We start from the raw sequence: 14328 nt of genomic DNA, 5'->3' as shown, positions 1-14328 counted from the left end.
ACCACCATAGAAGAACCCGGATACTTACTCAAAAGAGGCTCGTATCTATAGAGGTACAAGTAGAGGGAGGCCGACAACTCCGGCTCCTCCCAAACTTCTCTTCTACACACTCCCTAACCTACTCTACTACGTAGCACTAAAAGGATGAGTCCCCCTACTTCTTCTCTTCTCCATGTGGTGTCTATTGAATGAGAGGAGAGGGCCTCCTTTTATAGCCTCCTAGGGCGGTTCCCGCCATCTTTAAGTATGGAAATCTTAGCCACGGCCTTGAGCAAGTGTAGGGGTACTCCATGTCAAAGTGCACTTGGATGGGAACCCATCTGGGTTCGGCTGAACCTACGGTTCGGCCGACCCCAGGTGAGCCTCCCCAGGCTCTGCCTTCCTCTAGCTGGCTGGCAGGTGGGCCCTGGTGTTGATCCTTAGTGATTTATGCCTTGGCGCGCCCGTTTGGTCTGCCAGATGGGCCCTTGAATCCGTACCTGACTCTGATTGGTTGGAGGTGTAATTCTTGGGCTCTTGGGTTGATTTGCTTCAAGATGCGGCCTCTCCAATTCATATGCTCGCATAGAACGCTCTGAAATATACTTTTTTCTTTGTTTGAGCACGGTTTTCCTCTGTATGAAGACACGATCTCTTGTAAACAGCGATTAACCAAAGCTTGTGGAAATGGTTAGAGTTAAACACCTATCTCTAAGGGTGTGTTTGGTTGGGCTTTTCAACCTGCTTTTGCTTTTGCAAAAGCCAAAAGCCAACCAAAGGGCTTAATCGCCCTAGATGCTTTTGCCCAAAAGCAGCTTTCATCGTAGTACAAATGCAAAAGCACCTCTCCCCCTACTTTCAGTGGCTTTTGGGGTAAAAAATTACCCACCTACCACTGATTCTGAAAAAATGGTTCGTTCTAATCTCCCCAACCCGTCTGACTCCCGTCCTGATCCCACCCCCGCCTCCCGCCCCACCTTGCCCGCCGCCCAGCCCCACACTGCCCGTCGCCCCGCCCGTCGCCGACCGTCCCAGCTCGCCCTGGCGCCTCCCCGCCCCGGCGCCGCCCCGCCCAGCCCGGCGCCTCCCCGCCCCAGCGCCGCCCCGCCCATTGCTGCCCCGTCCCGGCCCACCCCACCCCGCCCGTCGTCTCCCAGCCCCGGCACCGCCCCACCCCGCCCGGCGCCTCCCCACCCCGGTGCCGCCCCGGCCCACCCCGACGCCACCCCGCCCTGCCCGGTGCCTCCCTGTCCCGGCGCTGCCCCACCCCGCCCATCGCCGCCCGCCCCGCCCCGCCCCGATGCTGCCCCACCCCGCCCAGCGCTGACCCGCCCATCGCCGCCCCATCCCGGCCCACCCCACCCCGCCCGTCGCTGCCCCACCCCGCCCAGCGCCTCCCCGCCCCGGCACCGCCCCACCCCGCCCGGAGCCACCCCGCTCATCGCTGCCCCGGCGCCACCCCATCCCGGCCCGCCCGGCGCCACCCCGCCCCGCCCGTCGCCGCCACATGAGTATGACATTTAGGTTTGCAGATTAGGGTGATGTTTTTTATCTGTATCATTGTATGACATTTGAACAAGCATTTGAGCAAGTATATTTTATCTGTATCATTTCCAACTTAATCATGCTGCATGCAAATTGATTGGAAAAATTTTGTTTGACTCAAGAATGGGTGACAAGGCAGATTGGGGTGATGTTTTTTTGAGGCATTTGTATGATGCATGAAAAGAAGAGATAGAAGCTGGGAATAGGCTGTTGGAAATTTTCACTACTACTGGTTGGAAGAATCTTGTATTCAAGTTTGCAGAAAAATCTGGTGATAAACATACCAAAAAATAATTGAAGAACAAGATAGATGCTTTGAAAAAGGATTATATATTTTTATGGAGTTCAAGAATCTTGCAACTGGGCTCGGATGGGATAAGGCTAAACAAACTGTGGACTGCTCAGATGAATGGTGGGATGAACACCTTGCTGTAAGTGGAATAATCTGACTTTCGTATTTTTCCACTAATATTTGTTATATACTATGCCTTGCTGATTTTATTTTTTACTTAATTTCAGATGTGCAATAATAAAGAGAAAGCAATCAAATACCCTCATTTGAAGTTCCGGAAATAAGGCCCAAAGTTTCTTGATGATATGCATGATGTGTTTGGCAAGGCACATGTTAGTGGGTCTTCCACATCATGTCCTGGAGATATATCGTCTGATGCTGCAAGCGATGAGGATGAGGATATGGTACCAAAACCTGTAGAGAATGTTGAGAAGACAAGAAACACAAGAAAAAGGAAATGCAAGGGGGCATCCACTGGTGCTGAGGATAAGGATGAGAAGAGCCCTTTCTTTTGTTTGTAAAAGAGCACTTGTGAAAAGATAGAAACTGCTGCAGAGAAGATCTCCACAAGTGTTGAAGCATCATCTGCTCCTCCAACCAACCATATTCCTACCATAGCAATGACTATGAAGATGGTGAAAGAATGTGGGGTGGAAGAAGGAACTGCTCTAATGTATACAGCCACCTCACTTATTGTGAAGCCAGATTTTAGAGAGGTTTTTAGCTCTCTAGAAACAATTGAGGGAAGGCTCGATTTGATTAAGAGGGAGCATGATGGACGCTAGTGATTTCTTGTATTTATATTTTAATGTTTTTATGTTCTGGACCATTTTATTGTATCAAGGTTATGTACCATTATCATGATTCAAAGATCTGAACCAATTTGGCATATAAAATACTAGTTTTTATTATTATATTATTATTATGTTGTGTTGAACCAAAAATATTGTTGTTCTTCTGTAGATGGATGGCAAATTAGCAGATATCGCCAAAGAAGGGCAAAAGGGATTGTTGATGCTAGCTGAACTAGCCCAATATGCTGCTATTATGGGAGAAATGGGGGAGTTGTACAATGAACGGTATTTGTACAAAGATGATTACAGGGAAACGATAGAAACTGGAATTCAATGGGTGATGAGGTGCATGGGTCATCCAAGGTATTTTTATAAGATGTTTCGGATGAGCGTCGAGATTTTTATGGCACTTCATGACTTGCTAGTCTCTACCAACGAATTGACCTCTACCAACAATGTTTCATCCATTGAGTCATTGGCAATGTTCTTGTGGATTGTCAGAGGACCACAATCATTTTCACAAGCTGAAAATCGTTTCACTCGGTCGCTTTGGAAAGTTGAAGTTTCATGAAGTGTATACGCAAGTTAGGTAAAGATAATATTATTTCGAGAGATCCTACTTTTTCTACGGACCATGCAAGGGTGAGAGAGAACCGTTTTTTGCTATACTTCAAAGGTGCACCAGTGGACGAAGTGCTTAACCACATACGTCGTTACGGATATACATCTCAGAATGTGCTAGCAATTTGTGACTTTGACATGAGGTTTACCTTTGTTGTTGCTGGTTGGCCAGGTGTTGCACATGACACGCGTATCCTCAATCATGCATTGGTAAATTTTTCTTCATTTCCCGTGCCTCCTAAAGGTATGCATGGTACATCATTTCCTTCATTTTACGTTAGTTGTACTTGTATTATTTATTTTGCCTCACTTGCTTACTTTTATAGGAAAATATTATCTCGTGGATTTGGGTTATCCAAACCGAATAAGGTATCTTGCACCTTACAAAGGAAGCACATGTCACGTACCCGAATTTTGGCATCGTACATGCCCTTCTCAAGGAAAGTATGAGGTGTTCAATTTCTTACTGTCGTCCCTTCGAAATGTGATTGAAAGGTCTTTTGGAGTCTTGAAGCAGAAGTAGCATATTTTGAAGAGCATGCCAAGTTTCTCACCTCGTACTCAGAATCATATAACCATGGCTTGTTTTGCAATTTGCGTGATAAGAAGTTTGAGAGATGTAATGCTGATGAGTAGTATTTGGTACCATCTATAAGTGGCACGGCACAAATATAAGAAGATGGGAGTAAAGATGTAGAGAATGAGGATACCATGAATACCATTCGTGATAAGATCGCTGATGATTTGGTTATTGCGAGATGAGAATAGTTATGTTGACATATATCATAATTTTATGAGTCATTTACCTTGTGTAATTGCTATAGTTCTATTTATGTGGACCATATGGATGAAAAATTTAGAAAATTTAATATTTTCTTTTCAAAAGATACATTTACATGCGAAATAATGAACATATTATGTTCGTATGAGTATTTAAAGGTATTACAGGTATTTCATCCACAGCACACAGTTTCCCACAGCTCACAACTACTCTAACCAAACGGTCTTCTGCTTTTCCCACAACAGCTTTTCCACAGTCCACGGCTCACAGCAGCTTTTCTAAAAACTACAGCGCAACCAAACACACCCTTATTATAGCAACAAACCATCGCATCAATTGTCCAGAGATCGAGCAGTAAAAGCCAAGCGAGCGCATGCACGTTAGAAATTCCATTTGGTTAATTAGATCTCTTATGTTAACTGCTCTATTTTTCTCCAATACATAAGAGAGCTACATATCATTATATTATGAAGAACTATGCTACATGCTCTTATTTTTTATTTATATTTTCCTTTAACTTTTATGCGTTAAAAAAGAAAAGCAAAAGAATGACCTATGTCGTTACGCACGTTCTCAGCTTCGCACACGGGAAATATCCAGCTCAGCTTAATTAGCTAGCCAGATGGGACGTCTGTAGCGAGTATCAATCGATGCATTGGCTGGCTATTCGATAACGAGAACAGTTGAGTGCATACACACTGAACGCTCTGGCCTGCGCCATTTGTAATGTTGCCAGCCTTTTGGATTCTTGTAAATGAATTGGCTCGCGCAGACGTATTCACGGTCATCTCTTTGTGTTCATGCGCCCTATTAGAACCAAATAGAAAATAAAGAGAAAAAGACGAGTTTTTTCCTTGCCGACGACTTCTGCGGGGTGTTAGGAAATGGGAACGGTCAAAGTCGGACCTAGCTGTGAAAGTCAAATGGGATTTGAAAATTTTAATAATGTGATTAAAGTTAAGAATAATTTGACATTGTTTGCATCATCCAAACTTCGAGGTGCAACTTTGATCTCTATTTCTACGACAATATAGTTACGGTTGGTACAATATGGTACAATATTACGAGAGTACGCGAACTGAGCGTAGCTTGGCCATATACTTTAAATAATTAGTGGTCAAATTTTAAAACTTTTAGTCAGGGATCACGAGCGTGAGTTTTTGTGGCCCGAGGAATAACAGTTAGCGCATGATGTAGCACTTGAATTGACAAGATGGCCGGGCACGTCAACACTTAATCCATGGACGTACGTCACCTAACATACTGAATCCACCAATTAATCATTCTCAGTTCGTTATGCATGCGTCCATTTATAATTAGGGTGTGTTCGTTTTCTAGAGTTTAAAGTTTAGACCCGTCACATCTAAGAGAATTTTGTCATTTAGAAGTATTAAATAAAGTCTAATTACAAAACTAATTGCAGAACCTCAGGACTAATTCGCGAGACAAATCTAATGAGGTATATTAGTCCATGATTAGCGGATGATTACTGTAGCATCACTGTGGCAAATTATGGATTAATTAGGCTCATTAAATTTGTCTCGCAAATTAGCACCCATCTGTGCAAAAAGTTTTGGAATTAGACTTTATTTAATACTTCTAAATAACAAGATTCTCTTTGATATCACGGGTCTAAACTTTAGACTCTAGGAAACGAACGCACCTTTAGTAAACGTTTTATATTTAGTAAACGTTGCGTATCAGTCTCTGCAATTCAAATCACATGCAGCGATGCTGCACACGTCCATCCAGCCGGCCGTATTATTGCACATGCAACCACGAGCATGTTCTCATTGCCGCCTTTCCCTTTCGAGCAGTCAACTAGTAGGTAGTGTATGGCCGGCAAAATCGATCAGAAGGATACGACCAGGGATTCGAGACTCTGCACGGCCTATAAGAACGCACGTATAGCTGCTCCCTTTTCCTCCACCATACACAACACTCCACTACTTTTGATCCTGCGATCCATCGTGTTGGCAGCGCATAGAACTAGAGAGACCATGGTAGGCTACAGGTCGGCCATGGCTGCGGGCACCGTGCTGTGCCTGCTTGTGGTGTCGTCGTCCGTGCAGGTAAGCATGGTGGCCGCCGCTGCCGGTGCCCGGCCGCCGGCGATGTTCGTGTTCGGGGACTCGACGCTGGACGTCGGCAACAACAACTACTTGCCGGGGCCGGGCGTGCCCCGGGCCAACCAGCCCTTCTACGGCATCGACTTCCCCGGTGCCGTTGCCACCGGACGCTTCAGCAACGGCTACAACATCGCCGACTACCTCGGTTAGTTACACTTGACATCATGATCGATCATCCATGTCAAAATGCATGTGTTTTGTTCTGGAATGTACATGTATGGACTCCAAATGTCCTTGTGTGTGTACAGCAAAGAGCATGGGATTCCCGTGCAGTCCTCCGCCTTATCTGTCGCTGGCACCAAGCACTGGCCGTTTGGTCCAGGCGGCAGTTAGTGGTGGTGTGAGCTATGCTTCGGGAGGAGCTGGGATCTTCGACTCCACTGTAAGCATTTCATCCATCTATCTTAGAGCAGTCATATCAAATTTGAATTTGAAGAATCACTCTGATGAGTGCAAATTGAACAAATTCTAATGAACTACATTTGTGCACACGCTTGCAGAACGCTGGCAACAACATCCCCTTGTCGAAGCAGTTGGAGTACTTCAGGTCCACCAAGTCCCAGATGGTCGCCAAGCTGGGCTCCCGCGCGGCGAACCTCCTGCTCGCCAAGTCCGTCTTCCTCTTCAGCGTCGGCAGCAACGACCTGTTCGTCTTCGCGGTGGCGGAGCAGAAGCAGAACAAGTCAGCCGCCGAATTGAAGCGCGACGTCGCCACCCTGTACGCCAGCCTCCTCTCCGGCTACTCCGCCGCCGTCCAGGAACTGCACGCGCTGGGCGCCAGGAAGCTCGCCGTCATCAACGTGGGGCTGCTGGGCTGCGTCCCCGCGGCGCGGCTGAACGACGCGGCGGGCGCGTGCTCCGGCGCGCTGAACCAGCTCGCGTCCGGCTTCGACGACGCCCTGGCCTCCATGCTCGCCGGCCTCGCCGCCAGGCTGCGGCGGCCGGGCTTCGTCTACTCGCTCGCCGACTACTACGGCCTCTCGGCGGCGACCTTCGACGACCCGCGGGCGGTCGGGTACACGGACATCGCCGGCGCGTGCTGCGGCGGCGGGAGGCTCGGCGCGGAGGCGCCCTGCCTGCCCAACGCCACGGTGTGCGCCAACCGCGACCAGCACGCGTTCTGGGACGCGGTGCACCCGAGCCAGCGGGGCGCGATGCTGACCGCCCAGAACTTCTACGACAGCCGCCCGGGGCGGTACACCGCGCCCATCAACTTCAAGCAGCTGGCTCTCACAAGTTTATGATCTTCTACGAACTATGTATTGGATTGTATGCAGTCCTTGCCCTGCTGCCACCTCATGCCTTCTTCTGTGCAAAAGTGTAACTAACTAGCCAAGCCAAAGTCCGGCCGGCAAAACCGCGATATCTATTTATCGCGCGAAGGGGCCCTGACGTCTCGCAGAAGGCGCGGGTCGCGTGGCTGCTGCAGCTAGCGTGCCTCGAGTTATATGCAACGTGTATATTGGAACACAAAAAACTCTATAGATCACAAATTAATTTTCAATATAGAATTTTGATTATACCGCTGTGTTCCTTACAAGAAAATCTTCAAAGCTATATCACGCTCGACTATATTTGAATGATACTTTTTTGAAACATTTTTTCATTTCAGAACATTTGATTGAGAATATTTTATTTTATTCTTTGGAACATTTATTTTTTTATGGGCCATTCTTCTTTGGAATATTTTTCTTATTCGAAACAATGTTTAGATAGAATGATTGCAATTGCCCTGGACCTTTTACAACGTTCAGAACTAGAAAGTTAAAAAGAGCCTTTGGAATATTTTAAAATGTCGTTGATGAATTTGTAATGTTCCAAACATATATAAATGTTCTAGCCAACAAAATGTAAAATCAACTATTTTAGATGTATAAACAATTCATTATGTTCCGAACATTTATAAATGCTCTACTATTTTCATTCAAGATGGTCACTGGAACAATTGCAAATGTTTTGAATGTTGGTATGCTCTAGCAGGAGCAGATTACTACAATGCAGAAATGCAAATTTTAATTTTCCCCATCGCCGCATGCTTGCTTTGCTTCTTGCACTCGCATATGAAACAAAGAAAAGAGATCCAGTAACCAAAAGTGGGCTTTCCAAGACTCCCTTTGATTATTAGCCAAGTTGTTAATTACCCCGAGCTCAACAAATCGCTTCTGCGATAGGTTAGCACGGTTTCACTCGCGCTATGAGTAGAACTCCTCGGCAAAACGCTCTGGTTTGTTATAGACGGGCCTGCCACATTAATTAGCTAGGGACTTGGGGACTTCTGTATATCTTGTGGAACTTTTTTTTTAGGTTGTATATCTATGATCCAGCAGCGGCCCAGCGCGTAAACTAGCAGGCTGCAGGCCAAGAACGGCCCATAAAAAATAGGCGGGCATAGTCTGATGAGAGTACATGCTCGCGACCAATCACCAGAAAATATATATATACATATATATATCTATATCTATATATATACACACACGTATACATATATGTATAGATATATATACGTATATATCTATGTGTATATATATCTACACATACATACATATATACACACATATACATATATATATATATATGTTTTATCTACACTCGCTTATATCTACTCTTACTCAGTGTACCACCGTACGTATGTTCACATTTATCACTTTGAGTATAATCATATACTAATTATAAGGTACTTCAAAGGGATATGTACGAAAAATTTCAAAAGTATTCCTATTTTTTAAATATATTATAATTATACATTAGTACTAGTACTAGTGTATAAAAATATACTAGTATATAAAAATGAGTATGTCCATATACTCCAAGATATGTATGGTCACATACTTAAAGTATATACCATCACAGATAATCTAGTATGATCATATACGCCTTGTACATACCTTTCGTTGGGTCAGATACGTCCTACGTCATAAGATACACATGTGAGAGTAGCTACAAGCGCGTGTAGAATGGATTTTTCCTATACACACGAGTGTAGATAAAACTCGTCCTATATATAGCGGAAATCCATTCTACAGCCTTTGTAGCTATTCCCACATGTATATCTCATGATGTAGGGCGTATCTGATCCAATAAAAGGTATGCACGAGGTGTATGTGATCATACTAGACCATCTGTGATGGTATATACGTTGGGTATGTGACCATATATAGAGTACATGGACATACTCAGTTTTATATACTTAGTACTAAGGTATAATAATATATATTTAAAAAATAGGGATGCTTATGAACTTTTCATATATCCACTTGAAGTATTTTGGAATAAAATATAAATATACTCAAAGTGGTAAATAAGTATACGAACATACGTACGGTGGTATATTGATGGTGAGAGTAGCTGCATGCAATGTAAATAAAACTCGTCATATATATATATATATATGTATGTATATATATACCACTTGACATCTATCTTCCTGCACAAGAGTTCAATCTTCTCCTGTGTCACAATCCTTGAACTTGCGAATGAGCGGCATCTGGAACTCTGTTTGCATCAGGGAGGGTATGTGCAATGCGCAAATGGCCAAATTAATTGCTAATTTAGCTGGCATGTGCTTCAACTGCACCGGAAGACGTGACATTTCAGAGTATTGTCATATTGGACAGGGCGTTTGACTGGGGCAAGTCTTATACCTGCTGAATAACTCCAGCAATCAAATGCCAAATTGGTGTAGTTTTATCGTCATCTTTATTATTCTGAGCTTGTTATTGTGTGGAACACTGAAAGAACATCATCATCTCTAATCCTTCCTCTATAGACATCTATAGGACAAACCTCTCTTGAATTGTCATATAGTCTTTTGCCCAATAATTTCAATTAACAAGTATATACAGCTGACTTTTTTTTTGAGAAACCGGGTTGGATTTTATAAATATACTAGTAGAGAGCACGTGTAGCACGCGCGTGTTTTCAAAAAATATAATAAATAAGAATTTTATGTGGATAGAAAACCTAATAAACAGTAATTATATATATAGTAAAGATGTACACGCAACAATAATGTATTTCTAAAAGATCTAATAAATGGATTCATTAACCAAAAAATAACTCATGCCACCAATATTTTCATCCACTTGAAATTTTAATAATACGTAAGTAGCATCCAGACCTAGTTCAATTTCTCATGGGAGCGAACTAAAAATAGTCTGGATTAAATAAAATTTATATAAAAAATAGGTAGGAACCTCCCCCGTTGAATTCAGTCAAAAAAAGTTCTCAAACTCTCATAAAAGATAATAGGCAGAACTTCTAGTGCGACAAGCTTCTTCTATTTTATTTTAGAGACAGCAGCAAGGACAAGTTCCATAAAAGTTTGCCTGGAAAATTTAACATAGATGATGTTACGGAATAAACCATGCAAAATACTTTTATTTTGTTCAGCTTTACAGAACCAGTACCTAAAAAGTTGCCTCCTCTTGCGATTTTCAGGCCATAAAAAGTTGCCTCCAATGCACAAGCTAATACAACCAGCTGAAGCAATCTCATGTAAAATGGTCATGATCAAATATCATCTGAATGTTCAATTTCTTTTAACAGAAGATAAATAGCAAAAATGGATATATAAACTTGCAGTTTGCATACCTGTCATTGTGTACAGGAACCCCCATTCCTCATTGGTGACAACCGACATAACAAGGATCTGATCAATAGAAAACATGACAAACCAGTTTTGTAATGGTGTGAAATAAAGCTAGCACTGTACCTTACACTTTGGTTGTTTTCGTTTTCTTGATGATATAGATGGAGTTATTAACCATTTAACACCGGTTGCCATCCGTTCTTTTTTTTTCCAAATTTATTTTTTCAAGCAATTACAGTGGGTTGCTGGAGCAGGATCAGAAAAAAAGGACACATGATACAGAATAGCACATATTGGTCTAAGAGGCAGCTGTTAAGTTGATGAGTCGAAACTACTGTAGTCAATTGCAGATGTTGGCATGAAATTGCGAGGGTTTAACCAAACTGTCATTTGAATAAAGGAAACCAACCAGAATTTAGAGGGTGATCAAAGACATACACTACCGGAAACGCGGTCTTTGCCGAGTATCTGGGGCTTTGCCGAGTGCTAAATATCGGGCACTCGGCAAAGAAAAACACTCGGCAAAGAATATTTTGCCGAGTGTCGGGCACTCGGCAAAGGAGGACACTCGGCAAACGAGCACCACGCAATTAATGGCGTCATTCTTTGCCGAGTGCCTAGTCGAAGACACTCGGCAAAGAGGAGTTTTGCCGAGTGCCTGGTCAAGACACTCGGCAAAATATACATATTTTTTTCTCTATTTTGTCCAAAATTTTTTCTATTGTCATCCTACATTCTTCTCAACAACATATGTAATTTAGGTTCATTTCTCAAAGTGTCTGCTATATTTCGTCAATTTATTTTATTTTATTAAATTTCTTGAATAATTCAAATTTGAACTGCGTGGTCATTCGAATAGTGGAAAAAATGAATGAAAAATTGTTATTTATGTTAATGAGCATGTTTTGAGGCCTTATCAAAAAAAGGACCAGAAATTTTAAAACTACTATTCACGAAACATGGCGACTAAATTATGTTCGAGTCGTGTTTAAATTGTATAAAAGGCAAATTTGGTCGGAAAATTATGAAACTTGTCGAGATGTCATGTTATCATGTGAGAATATTGTGATAAATTTTTATAAGATTTTATGAAAGTTTGCAATCTACGATGCTTAACACCTAATCGGACTTTATATAAAATCATACACCTCTTTGGAAAACTTTCAATTTGTAAGCATTGTATGTTGTAATTTTAACGAAACCTCGTCAGATTTTTATCACAGCTTCCCCATGTAATATCATTACATCTCGAGAAGTTTCATAATTTTCGAACCATATTTGCTTTTTATACATTTTAAAAACAACTGAACAATAAGTTCCTCGTCATGTTTCGTGGACAACAAATTTGAAATTTCTTGTTTTTTTTCGATAAGGTCTCAACGCATGCTTCAATAACATGAATATCATTTTTTGATTCATTATTTTCCATTATTCGTGTGACTTGTAGTTCAAATTTCAATAATTACAAGAAATTCAATAAAATGAAATAAATTGACAAAATATAGCAAACACTTCGATTAATGGGCACAAATTGCACATACTGTTGCATATAATGTAACAAAAAAATTTGGTGCCAAATAGTGAAAAAATTAAAATTGTTTGCAGAGTGCCTGTTCGGGGCACTCGGCAAAGAGGGGATATAACCAGCCCGCCGCGCCCCCGCCCGTTACCCACACGCTCGTTCAATTCAGACGCCGCGCCCGCGCCCCCGCCCCCGCCCCCGGCCGCGCTACTGCCGCTCCCCCGGCCCGCGCCCCCGCCGCCGCCGCACCCCCGGCCTGCGCCCCCGGCCCGCGCCCCGGGCCGGGCCCCCTGCCGTGCCCCGGCCCGAGCCGCCGCCGCGCCCCCGGCCGCGCCTTGGCCTCCGCCGCGCCGGCCGCCGCAGGTATATACTATATATGTATCCTGTTCATTAGGACCGCCTCCATTTTATTTTCATGCATAACTATACTCGAGTCTTATGCACAGAGATGTATCTTGATTATTGTTGTTTTCTGAACCTTGTTAATAGCCATGTTATTAGTTCCCTGCAGATTTGCTTGCTCGTAGTAACGTACTGCTACTAGTATTCCGAGACCCTTGCATATTTGTATGGACACATGCTATATATACACACGACACATGTATCTTGAAAAGAATTGAGAAGGTGTTCCTTACATTCAGTTTGCTTCTTACTTGTGCAAAGCTAATTCCATTTTCAAATAGACTACTAATTATTGCCAAGGGATAATATAGCTGTTCCTTTGATTTATTTTCCTTACGTTGATGGAAGGAACAAAATGCCAAAGTAAGAAAAACTTGTCTTAACTGTCATATTGGCATCTTAGATAATTAGATGAACCAAGTCCATCTACGAGTTTTGTGCAAATGTGCAATTTGAGCTTAAAAATTTACAGTACTCTGACGACTGAAAATTAAGCAATCTAGCTATAGGTTCAGAATACTTCAAATTGCCAAGCAGTAACTGAATCTTGTAGAGTAGGTGATATGATAAATCCAAGTGTCCGTGTTAGTATTATCTACTTCTTGTAGGAGTTTATATGTCTATTGTTTCATTTTATAAATTAAGCTAAATAGCTACAAGTAGCAAATAGGAACTGGACTGCTTCAATAAAATCAAGTGTATTGTCTCTGTTCTTTTTTATTTTCCTTTAAAGATACATTATCATTAGCATTTGTGCTGAATGACGATGAGAAGGTTGAAAATTATCACTAATGTCAGTGAACTTTTTCTTTATCATCTGGTGTGGTACAAAACCATGTGAAACATGATAGAAATATTATTAGGCTGCACCCTTACATTTTATGTTGGCTGAATGAGACACTGTTTGAAAGTTTCCTGCTCCCTTTGGTCATAAAGACATCTATCCATGAAATAGTTTCCCAAGCTTGCGCAGCTAATAATGTACTCCTTACTTTATAAAAGCCAACGGCCAGGTTTGGATCTAGAGTCATGAAGTTATGCTCTTGTCTAACATAAACAGATAGATAGAGTTGAGAATTCAAGTGGCCTGGTTGGTTGATCTTGGTTGATAACATTGCCAAATGGCCCCAAATGGCGCCAACACAACAGCAAGTAAAAGCATTCAACACAACTGGATATGGCATATGTTTTAGTAATTTGTGATCTCTGTTTTGGTTTGTGTGTGTGTGAGTGTGCCTCCTTTGATGTAACATATGTAACATATATTATTAAGTCACCTAGGAATATTAAAGCAAAATTGAGGCTTCCATTGCAGGTACTGCCCCCGGCCTGCGCCCTCGGCCGTGCCCCCGCCGCGCCCCGGCCACCGCAGGTACTGCATCCGTTCATCTTCCACCAGCTGATGCACGTTTCTTTAAAAAAATACACCATGTATCTTTAGGAGTTGTTATAGATCATTCTGCTGTGTTGATATAACATGCCATATTCCTCGCTCCCGTGCATATACATAGGGCAATTGATATTACTCTGTCTCCGGTGTATATGTTAAAGGATGGAACACCGTGCGTGGATATACACTGGCAGCCCAAGTCAGGTTGGGATGACTAGTGAGTGGATCAGGAAGACCGATGCTTTCTTAGAAATGGCGTTTGGCGAAGCTGCTAAAGGAGCGAGT

At 42.8% G+C, this 14328-nt stretch overlaps 2 protein-coding genes across 2 annotated transcripts; one reads left to right on the top strand and one right to left on the bottom strand.

Moving 5' to 3' along the window:
* Positions 1-898: 898 nt before the first annotated feature.
* On the bottom strand, positions 899-1315 carry LOC112880968 (spidroin-1-like). Its single transcript, XM_025945691.1, has one exon. The coding sequence runs from the start codon at positions 1313-1315 to the stop codon at positions 899-901; it is 417 nt and encodes a 138-aa protein (XP_025801476.1).
* A 4649-nt stretch (positions 1316-5964) lies between these two features.
* LOC112882895 (GDSL esterase/lipase At5g55050-like) lies at positions 5965-7625 on the top strand. The gene is made up of 3 exons (XM_025948088.1): positions 5965-6286; positions 6390-6523; positions 6642-7625. The coding sequence occupies exons 1-3, from the start codon at positions 6013-6015 to the stop codon at positions 7383-7385; spliced, it is 1152 nt and encodes a 383-aa protein (XP_025803873.1). The 5' UTR covers positions 5965-6012; the 3' UTR covers positions 7386-7625.
* The last annotated feature ends 6703 nt before the right edge of the window (positions 7626-14328 follow it).

Source organism: Panicum hallii, chromosome 2, assembly GCF_002211085.1.
Source record: "Panicum hallii strain FIL2 chromosome 2, PHallii_v3.1, whole genome shotgun sequence".
Classification (NCBI taxonomy): Eukaryota; Viridiplantae; Streptophyta; class Magnoliopsida; order Poales; family Poaceae; genus Panicum; species Panicum hallii.
The sequence above is the reverse complement of the archived record's forward strand: the minus strand, read 5'-3'. Positions and strand labels throughout refer to the sequence as shown.